The 15,829-nt window shown below is 36.3% G+C and overlaps 1 protein-coding gene across 2 annotated transcripts; it reads right to left on the reverse strand.

Annotated features, from left to right (window-relative positions):
- Window positions 1-646: 646 nt before the first annotated feature.
- Window positions 647-13,542, reverse strand: retreg2 (reticulophagy regulator family member 2). 2 transcript variants are annotated; one of them, XM_048197993.1, is made up of 9 exons: window positions 13,131-13,542; window positions 9,461-9,564; window positions 8,733-8,763; window positions 8,445-8,574; window positions 7,814-7,898; window positions 6,343-6,480; window positions 5,725-5,813; window positions 3,648-3,783; window positions 647-1,912 (listed from the first exon to the last, which is right to left on the reverse strand). In XM_048197993.1, the coding sequence occupies exons 1-9, from the start codon at window positions 13,355-13,357 to the stop codon at window positions 1,176-1,178; spliced, it is 1,677 nt and encodes a 558-aa protein (XP_048053950.1). In that variant the 5' UTR covers window positions 13,358-13,542; the 3' UTR covers window positions 647-1,175. The 2 variants fall into 2 exon arrangements, with proteins under 2 accessions (XP_048053950.1, XP_048053951.1); XM_048197994.1 differs by having other exon boundaries at window positions 647-1,909; window positions 13,131-13,539.
- Between the last annotated feature and the right edge of the window lie 2,287 nt (window positions 13,543-15,829).

Raw genomic sequence — 15,829 nt, forward strand, 5'->3', positions numbered from 1 at the left:
ATAATCATGTTGGAAAGGTCACGCGTGACGTAGGCAGAAGTACCGCGGTAGGGCGAAAAACTCCATCTCATTTTCTCCTCCAACTTCAAAATCATCCGACATTGTTACTTTACCTTTTTTGTAAAGGCTGTTTGACTTAGTCTTTGCATGGTTCGCTTTGTAAACACTTGCTCTGTACTTCCTCCTTTCCAACATGATTACGTCATGCGTTGTGCATCGCAGAGCAGTGCAAGACAAGCATTTGTGATTAAAAAGTATATAATTATTTTTTATTTTTTTTTTTAGAAAATGACAGATCGTTTCACTAGATGAGACTCTTATTCCTCATCTGGGATCATGTAGAGCTCTTTGAAGCTGCACTGAAACTGACATTTGGACCTTCAACCCGTTGAACCCCAGTGAAGTCCATTATATGGAGAAAAATCCTAGAATGTTTTCCTCAAAAACCTTCATTTCTTTTCGAATGAAGAAAGATATAAATATCTTGGATGACATGGGGGTGAGTAAATTATCAGGCATATTTGAATTCTGACGTGAACTAATCCTTTAAAAGCAATGCAGCCAAATTTGCTAACTTGAAGTTTTGTGTACCAGAATATCTCCCAGCAACTTTATTTTTTATTCGAGACATATTTAATAGTAAACCATTCTTCACTCTAACCAATTTTAATAAATAAGACCATCCACTTTATAGGTATATAATATAGAATATATTAGTTTAGTTATTCTTATGAAAAGAAATCTTTGCGTTGAGAATTTGCAGTCGTGTCCTGCTCAGCCTCTCCTTCCGCACAAATCCTACCAGCCCTACAAGCAAATAAAACTCGGCCCACATGGCTTGTTCCCATGATGCATTAAACCCTATGAAAACGGTCAGCGTGGGACTGATAAACCAGAGGGCTCTTGTCAAAATATGCATACAGTAAACGATTCAAACTTGTACGTCTATTTTAAGTTGCTTTCGAAATCCGAGTGGCTTGATTTGAGGTGATTTGGATCGGTCAAAAAAACGTGTGTCATACATTTTGCGACATACACCAACAATCACAGTGATCTCACTGCCGAAAACAACAAGAAAGGCATAGTTGACTGCGACATTCCCTTTCACAAATCATATGTCAGTTATGGTATCTACATGGACTATAAATAAAATAAACAGTTTAGATGATGGGAAGCTAGGAATCCTGCCGGTCTGCATGCTGCTGACTGCTTGGGGGCGTGTCTGTGGAAGCCCCGCCCACTTCCTGTCCATCAACACCAAGGCCCAACCCCTCATCCATCTGTTCCAGTTCGCTTTGGTCCAGTAGCTCAAAGTCCTCTTCTTCTGTGGGTACAAGCGTCACGTCCGGCTGCTCTTCGATGCTCGCTTCGGTGACGTCAGCGTCCTCTTCCTCTACGTCGGCTTCTTGGGCAGACGGCAACTCGAGGGGCGATTCCATCGGGCAAGGAGGCATTTCGGTGGGAAGGAACGAAGCCATGGACGAGCCTTCGCTGGCCTCCGTAGACCGCAACAGGGCTGAGAGAGTGTTCTGTACTACGGTTGAGATGGCCGTGCTCACTATCTCCTCGCTGAGGGCTTCCAGGGACCTAGCGGGTTTTGATACCGTTCCCTCTTTCTCAGTACCCACAATGCTTTGGTCTGCCCCCGCCGCTTGTCTGTGTCCATTGAAGTGCGTGTTGACAAAGTGGAGCGGAGATGCTAAGTGCTGGATGAGGAGGCTGGCCGGAGACAGGGCTTCCTCCTGGAGCTCGGAGCTCGAAGCTCCCGCCTGCTCAGACCCGATAACGCCCATCGGGAAATGGAACAGACCCGGTTCAATAGAAGGCATCTCGTCCACCGACGGAAACTCCGCTAGGTCTCTAGTGAACGCCTCCTCCGGTTCACTGTGCACGCTCTGCTGATCCAGATCTGCTGATGAAAACAGAGCGAAAGCATTAATAAGAATCATCATCAATGTTAATTAAACAGTCATTCTGAGGTTGATTCTCCTGAAAAAATATGAACAGTGTGTCTCAGTGGCGCTTTCAAAACAATTCAATTACATCAACTGAATTAAACGATTCAATTTTATTTCGTATAAAATGAATGCACTACATTTACACACAAAATGTAGTGATACTGAAGAAGGAATCTTTTACAAATGATTTACTCAAATTCAAATTTACACAAAAAAGTTTAACAAAAGACTTAAACATAAATTTGAAATTGTGCAAGGTTTTTTTTACATATAATTTAATTGTGTTTTCAAAAATATATGTATCAATAATGAAAAATCTGAAACGGTTCCAATCCTCCGCCTTTCTGCAGTATTGATACACCGATACGAGCTGCGTTTTCTTGCTTTCTCTTCTCTTCCGACGGCAAAGTGACACACCCGCCCTCTGTCACTCATTCGTCTCATTCACTCCGGTTGAATAATGCTTGTATTGTGCATAATTTTAGTAATTTTGGGTTCACACCAAAAGTGTGCGAACCACTGACCTATAAGTGACGCTTTCATAAAGCCGCCTCTTAAACAGCTCGCGAGTACCAAATTGAACTTCTTTTTTCGTGGCTTATTGCGCTTAAACAGTCAAATACATACAAACTTATGTCAAAATGGCCGTCTTACGGAGCAAGTCGGTTTTGGAAAGTAAATAGTTGAGAGAAAACGCATGTTGTGTAACAGTATATTGGATCCGTGCATCAGCTCTTAAAGTGACAGCAGCCTAATAAACCTGCTGCTGTCTGTCATGTTCATCAAAGAACAAAAGAGAAAATCACTCGCTGCTCTTTACTGAATATGATTTGTAACTTTAATTTTAAGCATTAATCTTCATTTAATTTTTACAATGAAGATCAACAAATAACATATTATCTGTATGTTCGGTAGATAATGTCAGTTTTCCCTGTGGTATCGAAAATCAATATTTTTCAAGGTATCGTATCGAAGTTGGAAATTCCATCATGACAACACCAATATAATTTACATATAAATTCAAATTTAATTCAAAAGTTTCAACAAATTATTACAACAAAAATCAGAATTTAAGATTTAACCTAAGAAATTTGGTACTTGCTTTTAATAATTAATAAGGGGTTAATAAGGGGTTTATTTTATTTAATTGAACACAGTCTGGACTAGCTGAGAATTTAATGTTTCTAATATATATTTGCATTTTTTTGCTTAATATTGCTCAGTAAAACTTTCACTGAAACTGCATTATCAATTAATTTATGTTCAAAAACTTGTTAATGTTTTTAAAAAAAGTTTTGTTTTCAAGTTTCAAATTATGATTTTTAAATATACATAGATATCCAGGCTAAATTATTTCACATAAATGATACATTAAGAGTGGTAAAATTTAACAGTTAAAGAAAATCTTATGAAATATATTAAATATGTTATTATACACGTTATATACACTACTGTTCAAAAGTTTGAGTTCAGTACGTTTTTTTTTTTTTTTTTAATTCAGCAAGGACATGTTCAATTGATCAAAAGAGACAGTCAAGACATTTATAATGTTACCAAAGATTTCTAATTACAAAAATGCTGTTCTTTTGAACTTTCTATTCAAAGAATCCTGAAAAAAATGATCACAAATGCACACAATTTCATAAAAAGAGCTAGTTTTAAGACTGTGGTGCACTGAAGCACTGGTACCTTCAGAGACGTCTGTGAGCTGTGGTGTCGTGGCTCTGGACACGGAGAATCCTCCACTCTCCAGGATGGACGCCTCCTCATCGGACAGCTCAGAGTCTGTGATGGCCATCGCCAGAGCCGTAGTCTTCACATCCACCTGCTCCAAGAAGAAACCAATCAGTGACTGGAATTACACTAGCCTTCAAAAGTTTGGGGTCACTAAGATTTTTTTTTTTTTTTTTTTTTTTTTTTTAATAAATAGAAATGAATCGTTTTATTCAGCAAAGACCCATTATTTATAAAGACATTTATGTCATTGCAAAAGTTTTCTATTTAAGAAAAAATTTTTTTTATTGTTTGCAGTATTTGAGTACACTTGAGCTTCTTGTTGCCCGTCAGATGTGCGCACTTTTTAAAAAATATTTTTGATTTTTTTTTGCAAATTTATTTTCTAATTCAAATAAATGCTGTTCTTTTGAACTTTCCATTCTTAAAAAGTCCTGAAAATGTATCATGGTTTCCACAGAAATATGAAGCAGCACAACTGTTTTCAACATTGACAATAATAAGAAATATTTCTTGAGCAGCAAATCATAATATTAGATTGATTTCTGAAGGATCATGTTACTTTTTCACATGTATTGACTGAGCTCTCCTGTGCCCATGATGAGAGAAATAAAGCACAGAGGTGTTGTGTGCACTGTGTGAACATGGTATTGTTATTCTAGACTAAATAAGAACATGCATTTACTCATCTCACTTGCACAAAAACATTCAGTATTCCTCAAAATGAATAAAAACTGTGAATGCAATCTCAGAATTTTATGCAAACCTGTAATAATTAACTATATTAAATTACACAAATATACTTTATGCATTTAATCTCACTTTATTATCCAATGTCTTTGCTGCTGACCTTCAATTATCTAATTCAAGCATTCTAAAAAGCAAAAACTTTGGATTAGATTTAGAAATAAGAGTGTTGAGCTTCCTTTGCCTGTATCCTGTTCTGTATCCAGAATGGCAGCACAGCGGAGAGGTTTGTTTGAGCTGCGCCCTCTACTGTACAGGCGTAAATATGTACTTCCTTCAGCCTGAGGTTTATTCATTTAAAGGTCCCGTTTTTCGTGGTTTTTTGAAGCTTTGATTGTGTTTATAGTGTGCAATATAACATGTGTTCATGTTTCGCGTGTAAAAAAAAAACAGTATTTTTCACATAATTTACTTATTTGTATACCGCTGTTTCCACTGTCATAAAAACGGGCTGATGACTTCCTTGTTCTATGAAGTCCCTTCTTCAGAAATACGTAACGAGTTCTGATTGTGCCAGCGGTTCCTGTGTTGTGATTCGACAGCTCTGAGCGCACCGTGCCCGGAAAGGTCACGCCTCTTACCATAACGTGGAGATGCACGCGCTCAGTGTTATTGTAAACATGTCTTTAATTTTACCCTATCAATTTGAGCCGGAATCAGACCCGGTGATTGGACTGCGGGATGAAAATAACAGCGTTTCGACGACATGGCGACAAACACACTCTACAAACGCAACTCTTGTGTATTCCTGTGGGCGGAGGTTAGTCAAAAAACTGTTTTAGTGACGTCATTAAAGAAGGAAGTAGAGGGATGTAGTCCAAACTGGCCGTTCGATGTAGGCGACTTCTGTTAAATAAAATATCTCGCTTGGCATTGAACTTTGAGCTTTAAAATTTTACAGATTTTATTTATACTCTAACAACAACATTACACACTAACTAAAGTTTGAAACATGGGATCACGAAGAACGGGACCTTTAACTTTTGCTGTGAAAGGGTCTTAACATTTGCCGAAAATAGACCTTTCAAACCAGCCTAGATGAGAAAACGTAATGCAAAAGTATTGTAATGCATTACTTTTCATAAAAAGTAACTAAGTAATGCAATAAGTTACTTTTTTAAGGAGTGATGCAATATTGTAATGCATTACTTTTAAAGGTCACTTTCCCCAACACTACCCAACACTGTCTATTAAATATAGAATATGGATGAGATATAGTGTTAGGTTATGACCCCTCATCACCAAAGAACATGAAACTAAGACCCCTGTGTCAGAGGACACTCACAGTAGGAGCGAAACAGGACAACTCCTCCTCACTCTCGCTCTCCGTCTCTGCCCTCGGCTCGTCACCCTCTTCCTGCTCCTTCTTCAGCTCTGCGTGCACACACACATGCACACACACAGAGAGAGAGAGAGAGAGAGTCACACTAACAGGAAGGGACACACTTAACAACCTTCTGTGTAAACAATATTACTGATGTCAGCAGCAGAAACGCCCAATATGTCGACATCATTATTTTTTTGTTTGTTATCAGTTGTTATCAGTCTGATGATGCATGCAAATAATATTAGGGATTAGTAATTTCGTTTATAAGTACAAGCAGAATACTCAACTTTTTTTTTTTTTTTTTTTTTTTTTTTTAACTCTATTAACATCTTAATGCCTGATTTCACTACTTGCAAAATATAGTCTATTAAATAACAATTTTCTCATATTGGTAAACCTCTAACCCTAACTAGCAGCTTAAAATCTTTATCACCATTTATAATTTAATTCCTAACCCAACATGCAACTGTACATAATATTATCTGTCTTTAGTATTTCGTGTTTATTTTGATATATATATATATATATATGATATCATTAGCAGTCTAGGACACTAATTAAAGGCAACGCTCTCACTTCTCTTGTCGTATTTGCGGCGTTGTGTGTCTCCTTTCATGCTGTAGTCGAGTTTCATCAGTATGGGCTCCAGTCCGGTGTACATTTTCTGGATCAGCTCATGATAGACCACCAGCGGCCACAGCAGCACACTCAGCACTAATGCAGGAGACAGAAACACACAGTTAACCTTTTCACACACTACCGTTCAAATGCTTGGGCTCAGTAAGAGTTATTTAATACTTTTGATGTTCGAAAATGGGTAACACTTTACAATAAGGTCTTATTCGTTAACATTAGTTAATGTATCAACTAACATGAACTAACAATGAGCAATACATTTGTTAATATTAGTTAATAAAAATTAAGTTGTTCATTGTTTGTTCATGTTAGTTCACAGTGCATTAACTAATGCTAACAAATACAGCTTTTGAGTTTAATAATGTATGAATAAATGTTGAAATTAACATTAACATTAACTAAGATTAATAAATGCTGTAGAAGTCTTGTTCATTTTAACATTTAATTCATGTTAACTAATGTAGCTAACTAATGTTAACTAATGACACCTTGTTGTTAAGTGTTACCCAAAAACATTTTCAAATTATGATGTTTAAATACAAATAAATATGTCTAGGGTAAATTATTTCATTTATCATTAAATTTGTTCATAATTTTACCACATTAGATAAAATTTATCCCGGACGAGCCCCCAAAGGACTACTAAAGAAAATCATATGTTAATAAATATGTTATATACAAAGTGGGGTTAGTAAGATTTTTATTTTTTGGAAAGAAAAATGAATACTTTTATTCAGCAAGGACATAAAATTTAACAAAAGTGACAAAAAAAAAAAAGTTTTACAAAAGTATTCTGTTTCAAATAAATGCTGTTCCTTTGAACTTTCTACTCACCAAAAAAATCATGAAAAACATTGATAATAATCAGAAATGTTTCTTGAGCAAGCAAATCAGCATATTAGAATGATTTCTGAAGGATCATGTGACACTGAAGACTGGAGTAATGATGCTGAAAATTCAGCTTTGATCACAGGAATAAATTACATTTTAAAATATATTCAAATAGAAAACATAAAAATAATATTTCATAATATTACTGCTTTTACTGTACTTTCTAGAAAAAGAAATGTTAGAAATGTGACATGATGAAATATACTTAATTTTAAGTCTTAAATATTCACCACTGAACCTGAATTAGTTCCATTTAAATAAAAAAAAATCTATCTATCTATCTATCTATCTATCTATCACCATATTATATCTTCTGGAGCAATATAATCATCTTTTTATTTGCTTCTTTAATATTTACAGTAGCAATGCAAAATACAGTGTGCTAGTGTTATGTAAGTGCAGAGGTGGACTTGAATGGTTTGTGTGTTGCATAATTTGAGTAGCTGGTGCAAAAGGGCATCAGTGTGTGCAAAAGTGATATATGGAAATAAACAAACACAACAGATGGAAGTTTGCTCACATATGATGTAGGAGATCATAATCCCGGGAATGTAATGTCCAACCAGGGCCAGCAGTAAACATCCTGAACACATCATGATGCAGAACTGATAAGATGAAACAGAAAGATTGATTAGTAAACCCTTTCTGGACATACACTACCGTTTAAAAGTTTGGGGTCAGTAAGATTTCTTAAATGTTTTTGAAAGAAGTCTCTTCTTAAATATTATTACAATTTAAAATAACAGTTTTCTATGTTCATATATTTAAAAATGAAATTTATTCTTGTGATCAAAGCTGAATTTTCAGCATCATTACTCCAGTTTTCAGTGTCACATGATCCTTACAGAAATCATTCTAATATGCTGCATTTCTTTTTAAGCAAGCTTTTTTGTACCTTTATAAATCTCTTTACTGGCACTTTGATCAATTTAATGCATCCATGCTGAATAAAAGTATTACTTTCTTTACAAAATAAATGAACAAATAAATACCATCCCCAAACTTTTGAACCATATTTTAATTCCAAATCATATTTTTTCCACAGAAAAAAAAAACGTAAAACCGGGTTTGGAAAGACATAAGGGTGAAAAAAAGCAGGAATGATAATTTTTTGGATCATTTCATTTAGGTTACAGAATCCTTCCCCCCACCTTGCCGTGGTTTTGTCGTTTGTACTGAAGCATTTCTTGGATGTAAAGGCTGAAGGTGAGGTAACTATCGGCGAGATGATGGCTGAGTTCCTCCACGCTTAACAGACGAGGCTGATCAGTTAGCGTTTCTCTGTAACAACATGCGCAATATTAACATGCACAGTCAGTACAAATTTAATAAGGAAACAATCTTAAGATACAGCAGAGCCAATATTATGCAAGGGATCCGTCCACACTTAAGGGACGGTGGTGCTGTTGAGACATGCAGAGATTATTCAAGGCACATACCGCTCAATGACAGACGCCTCTGGATGCCACACTGTAGAGAACAGAAGGATAAACATGAGCGAGGACAGAATAAAAGAGGCCCCTGTAACAAAGCTGAGAACATCTGAGCCTTGTGCCATTCTTATAAAATAAAAAAAATACATCATGATGTTTTTGCAGGGAATACAAAAACTAGGCAGCATTGTAAATTGTGCATTTTAATTGGTCATTAAGCTCCCTAAATACTATTTTATTGACTAGTTTTGCAATCCCTCCTTGTTTCGTAACACAGAGTTTATTTTTATTTATTTATATATTTTATGAATTTATTTAATGCAGGTAAACCGTATCATTGTGGAAACATTTTTACACCATTTTCCAATGGAATATATTTTAAAATTGTAATTTATTCCTGTGATCAAAGTTGAATTTTCAGCATCATTACTCCAGTCTTCAGTGTCACATGATCCTTCAGAAATCATTCTGTGCTAATTTGCTGCTCAAGAAACATTTTTAACTATTATCAATGTTGAAAACACTTTTATTTTGCATCTACTTTACCCATGACTATGTTCCCAGTTAACAAAAGACATTTATAAAGAAAATGCATTTGAGTAATAAATTAAACATTTGCAAAATTGTGTAAAACATACGGTATGTTACATAAGCTATGTTGCCTAGTCCTATTGTGTATGCGTTGTATGTGATGCTATGAATCAAAAACACAGTATAGTGTATCGATGCATTACCAGTGATCTGTGGCAGCTTGTCTTTCCATCTCTCCAGTAGAGTCAGTCCAATGAGAGACACGCTCAGGAGGAAGAGAGGTCTCAAAGATGTGGACGACAGGAGCCTAAAACACACATACACTGATTAAATAATCACATTCAGTTATAAAAACAACATATGACTCAGTTATATGATAGAAATAAGTCATGTATGTAACATCCAATATGGAATATCCTGCATAGCAAATCCATAATTTAAACAAAATTGGCTAATTTACTTATTTTATGTCTATTAATGACAAATATTTCTCAGTTTTTATTATGTATATGTTTAATACATTTTAGTTTTGCCATCTTTCGGTGAATTGTATTAGTGATCATAAAGAAAATACATATTTTGTATTTGTTCAGAGGGGGTGTACTCATTTACGCTGAGCACTGATATACAAACCCGATTCCAAAAAAGTTGGGACACTGTACAAATTGTGAATAAAAAAGGAATGCAATAATTTACAAATCTCATAAACTTATATTTTATTCTCAATAGAATATAGATAACATATCAAATGTTGAAAGTGAGACATTTTGAAATGTCATGCCAAATATTGGCTCATTTTGGATTTCATGAGAGCTACACATTCCAAAAAAGTTGGGACAGGTAGCAATAAGAGGCCGGAAAAGTTAAATGTACATATAAGGAACAGCTGGAGGACCAATTTGCAACTTATTAGGTCAATTGGCAACATGATTGGGTATAAAAAGAGCCTCTCAGAGTGGCAGTGTCTCTCAGAAGTCAAGATGGGCAGAGGATCACCAATTCCCCCATGCTGCGGCGAAAAATAGTGGAGCAATATCAGAAAGGAGTTTCTCTGAGGAAAAATTCAAAGAGTTTGAAGTTATCATCATCTACAGTGCATAATATCATCCAAAGATTCAGAGAATCTGGAACAATCTCTGTGCGTAAGGGTCAAGGCCGGAAAACCATACTGGTTTTCGGGCCCTTAGACGGCACTGCATCACACACAGGAATGCTACTGTAATGGAAATCACAACATGGGCTCAGGAATACTTCCAGAAAACACTGTCGGTGAACACAATCCACCGTGCCATTCGCTGTTGCCGGCTAAAACTCTATATGTCAAAAAAGAAGCCATATCTAAACATGATCCAGAAGCGCAGGCGTTTTCTCTGGGCCAAGGCTCATTTAAAATGGACTGTGGCAAAGTGGAAAACTGTTCTGTGGTCAGACGAATCAAAATTTGAAGTTCTTTTTGGAAAACTGGGACGCCATGTCATCTAAAGAGGATAAGGACAACCCAAGTTGTTATCAGCGCTCAGTTCAGAAGCCTGCATCTCTGATGGTATGGGGTTGCATGAGTGCGTGTGGCATGGGCAGCTTATACATCTGGAAAGGCACCATCAATGCTGAAAGGTATATCCAAGTTCTAGAGCAACATATGCTCCCATCCAGACGTCGTCTCTTTCAGGGAAGACCTTGCATTTTCCAAGATGACAATGCCAGACCACATACTGCATCAATTACAACATCATGGCTGCGTAGAAGAAGGATCCGGGTACTGAAATGGCCAGCCTGCAGTCCAGATCTTTCACCCATAGAAAACATTTGGAGCATCATAAAGAGGAAGATGCGACAAAGAAGACCTAAGACAGTTGAGCAACTAGAAGCCTGTATTAGACAAGAATGGGACAACATTCCTATTCCTAAACTTGAGCAACTTGTCTCCTCAGTCCCCAGACGTTTGCAGACTGTTATAAAAAGAAGAGGGGATGCCACACAGTGGTAAACATGGCCTTGTCCCAACTTTTTTGAGATGTGCTGATGCCATGAAATTTAAAATCAACTTATTTTTCCCTTAAGATTATACATTTTCTCAGTTTAAACATTTGATATGTCATCTATGTTGTATTCTGAATAAAATATTGAAATTTGAAACTTCCACATCATTGCATTCTGTTTTTATTCACAATTTGTACAGTGTCCCAACTTTTTTGGAATCGGGTTTGTGTATATATACACTACCATTCAAAAGTTTGGAAACATTACTATAATTAATGTTTTCGAAAGAAGTCTGTTCTACTCATCAAGCCTGCATTTATTTGATCAAAAATACAGAAAAAAACAGTAATATTGTAAAATATTATTACAATTTAAAATAATGGTTTTCTATTATAATATACTTTAAAATATAATTTATGTCTGTGACTGTGATGCAAAGCTGAATTTTCAGCATCATTTCTCCAGTCTTCAGTGTGACATGATCCTTCAGAAATCATTCTAATGTGCTGATTTATTACAAATGTTGTGCTGCTTAATATTTTTTTATAACGTAATAAATTTTTTCAGGATTCTTTGATGAATAAAAAGTTAAAAAAGAGCAGCATTTATTTAAATTAAATCTTTTGTAACAATATACAGTACTGTTCAAAAGTTTGGGGTCAGTAATTTTTTCTTTCTTTTTTTGAAAGAAATTAATATTTTTTTTCAGCAAGGATGTGTTAAATTGACAAAAAGTCAAGTATATTGTAGAAAATATTTCAATTTAGAATAAATGCTGTGCTTTTTGACTATTTATTCATCAATGAATCCTGAAAAAAAGTATCACAATTTCCAAAATATATTAAGCAACACAACTGTTTTCAACATTGATAATAACTGAGTATCAAAATCATATTAGAATGATTTCTGAAGGATCATGTGACGCTGAAGACTTGAGTAATGATGCTGAAAATTCAGCTTTGATCACAAGAATAAATTATATTTTTAAAGTATATTAAAATAGAAAACCATAATTTTAAAATGCAATAATATTTCACAATATTACTGTTTTTTTTCTGTATTTTTGATCAAATAAATAAATAATAATAATAATAATAAGGGCTGTTCAATGTTTACATAATATATGTGTGCATACTATGCATATTTATTTTGTATTTATATACACATACATGTATATATATTTAAGATTTTTTTCCCTTAACTATATACACGTATATGCATGTGTTAGTAAACACAATTAATAATAATTAATAATATATATTACAATAATATGTGTTATATTATAAAACTGATATAATATAGATAGTAATACCATGATAAATGCCCGAAACAAACATGGTATTACCATAATAATAGTCTAATAACAAACCATAATCATACAACATTGTATTTACCCCTTACAAAAGAAGTACCATGTTTTTTGAACACATATCATTGTATTCTTAAATCTTTCAGTACAGTGTAAATACCATGGTACTGTATATGAATACGACATTCATGGCATATACAAAGTACCATGACTGTACTATAGTACTACCATAGTATTTTTGGTAATAGTATGCCACAGTAATCATGTGGTAATGTTATTGTACAGGATGACTTGTTATGTAGCATGATATATGTCCAAACCCCATGGTAATACTATGGTATATGAATGTATACTATGATATTAACATGGTTCCCCAAGAATACCATGGTAATCTAAAAACATAGCACATGTCCATAGCAACACCACGGTAAAAGTAGCGAGGCTTCCACAAAAGCAACACGGAGCACCTTCGACCTGAAGCATCTACTAACGAGCAGATTAACCAGATTACGAGCTACTCTTGAGGATTAACACCGTCCCTTCCCAATGAACCGCTTCATTCGCCGAAACCGAGCGTGCCTCACCAAAACAGCGTGTTGAGCGCGAGCGCGGCGATGATGCTGTGCAGCGGCCTCTCCCACACCAGCAGCCGCTGCGCGTAGATCACCGCGGGCTCGCACTGCGACAGCCACCCGCGTAGCCGCTCCCGCAGCCGCCGCAGCTCCGGCTCATCCTCCCCGCTGCCAGGCGCGGGGAACCAGGCCTCCAGACCCGCCGAAGAGGAAGACACCGAGGCCCGTCTGCTCGCCATTGTGACTCGTCCAGTGTTGTTTGTGTGTGTTGTTGATGACGGGGTTTGGTCAGGAGAGGCTCGTCATGGATTATTAGAAAAAACAGAAACACACTGTGGATCTTACAGGCTCTTACAGTGTCACATGTTCAGTGTTTACTGCGTCCGTGGGTGACATCTGCTGGCTGCAGCGCACATTTATTAGATTGTTTATTTACCAATTATTTGTTTTGATATTCTTTTTATAGTACGTATTAATTAATATATATATATATATTTTTTTTTTTTTTTTTTTTTTTTTTTTTAGAAATAGACCCTTTTCACAGACTGTGATGACGCGTTTTAACGGTCATCAATACCGTAATCCTGCAAAGTTTTTTATATTTTCATTTTTTTTTTAAATGTATGTACATTTATAACACTATACTTAGTATTATATTAACGTTACATCAAATTACAAAGAAAAATAACATAATAATAATGCTTGTTGTGCAAACTGAAACACATACTCGTTCACCGCTATAAATTATTTAACGGCTCTGACAGGGTTGCCAGGTTTTCACAACAGAACAAAACCCATAGACATATAATAAACAATATCCGCTTGTTAAGTCATGACGTAAGGAACGCCGTTTCCGGGTCCAAGCCTCGACTCATTTCACTTGAGAATGCCATCGACGACCGTTTATGAGTGCTATTTATTCATTTTAAACATCAATCATTTTAAAAAGTTAAACATTTGAAATACTTACAGTCTACACAACAGTCTCCGTGTTCACTGCGTCACAGACATTAACATTTTAACGATTTATAAAAGATGAATCATTGTCTGGCCATCTGGAATTTTGGTATGGAGATAAAGGTTATGATTATAATTTTTTTGTAGTATTACACCACATCATGTGTGTATATCAGCACCATTTGTTGTTTTCTTGTGGTATGAGATAGAGCGTTAGGACCCGGAAGCGCTGCCGCGTGACGTCAGACTTAACAACCGGATATGTCTATGACAAAACCTGCCAGTTGTGACGTCACTGTCGGCCGTTATGTCTGCGGTTACGCCCACTGAGTGGCAAAAAGAGTGAGTGGCGGTAGGCCTATTGGTTTTCAGCGTGAATGTGGCGAAAAACGATGGGTTACTTCTTTAGCTATTTGTTATTTAACGGCTCTGACAGGGTTGCCAGGTTTTCACAAAACCCGCCCAATTGACCCTTCGCAAAGACCCGCCCCTCCTTAGTTACTGTTGCTTTGTCCAACAAGCCATGGCGCTGTCACGCCACACGCAGTGAAAAATACATCGCGGAGCGAAGAGGACACTGACAACACGTCGACAGACAAGACAGAGCAGGTTACTTATGATATTAAACAAAGTCCTAGCTTTAAAAATGTGTAGTTTTTTAAGAAATTCAAACAATAAAAACCGTTTTGTGGCTCTTTAATGTGTCGTGACAGATTCGCTGTAGCGCCTCAGCTCAAGCGGCTCGTAAAGCGATCATCTCTTCCTACTAGTTCATTTATAGCATCAAATAAACATGAATGAACATCAGAAGGAATGTCGTTTCAAACGTGGAAAGACGTCAGTACACACCATTTTACAAGTTCAAGTCCACCGAGGTTAATCTTCTAACTCCTGACTGCTTTGTCGGACAAAATGGCGGATTCGGCATTCTGATTGGTTAGATCGCTTGTCAATCAAACTCCCAGCGAAGGGTCAATTGGGCTACTTTTACACTGTTGCCGAGGGTTGTTTTTTGTGTTCGTGGGGTTGAATCGACCCAAAATAACATGCTATTCTCTGGAATGCGAATTTTACCAGGGAAGCCCCTGAAATACTATTGGTCTAGTTTTGGGCTGGTTCTGAGGAGCAATTGGGCGGGTTTTGTTGTGAATACCTGGCAACCCTGTATGGGAGTGACGGTAAAAAAATCTTTTTCTCATCTGACTGCCGTTATCAGTCGCTTTCTAATTTTTTCCCTCTTTTTGAAAGTTATGTAAACACTATTGTGGAGTTTTTCCTTAGCTATTTGTGCAAATTGAAACACATTCTCATTCACCGCTACAATTTATTTAACGGCTCTGACAGGGTTGCCAGGTTTTCACAAAACCTGCCCAATTGGCTATAAAGTTATGCACGTGATGTCACCGTCGGCCGTTATGACTGCGGTTACGCCCACTGAGTGGCAAAAAGACTGAGCCGCAGCATTGGTTTTCAGCATGAATGCAGCGAAAAACACACAAAACACATCCAAAATGGGAAAGAGCTTTGCAATTGACTGTACAAGTAGATTTGACACAAAATCTGAGATATATTTTTACAGAATGCCAAAAGCTACAGAAAAAAAAAGAAGCAAATTGATTGCTGCAATTCACAGAAAAAAAATGGACTTCAGGCAGAAAAACGTGGATTTGCATTTATGAAATGTTGGATTTTGGGGTAAAATATACCCTATATATTGTATTGTTAATGTTGACAACCCGTCAATTAAATATTTA

The sequence above is a fragment of the Megalobrama amblycephala genome, linkage group LG7 (genome assembly GCF_018812025.1).
Source record: "Megalobrama amblycephala isolate DHTTF-2021 linkage group LG7, ASM1881202v1, whole genome shotgun sequence".
In the NCBI taxonomy this organism is placed as follows: domain Eukaryota; kingdom Metazoa; phylum Chordata; class Actinopteri; order Cypriniformes; family Xenocyprididae; genus Megalobrama; species Megalobrama amblycephala.

Bases quoted from the DNA above. Each gene is read 5' to 3' on its own strand.
- retreg2 (XM_048197993.1), bottom strand. From the start codon at position 13,357: ATGGCGAGCAGACGGGCCTCGGTGTCTTCCTCTTCGGCGGGTCTGGAG. The intron at 8,764-9,460 runs GTAATGCATCGA...TGTTCTCTACAG, and splicing joins CAAGCTGCCACAGATCACTG to TGTGGCATCCAGAGGCGTCT. The intron at 1,913-3,647 runs GTACCAGTGCTT...TGTTTTCATCAG, and splicing joins GCTCACAGACGTCTCTGAAG to CAGATCTGGATCAGCAGAGC.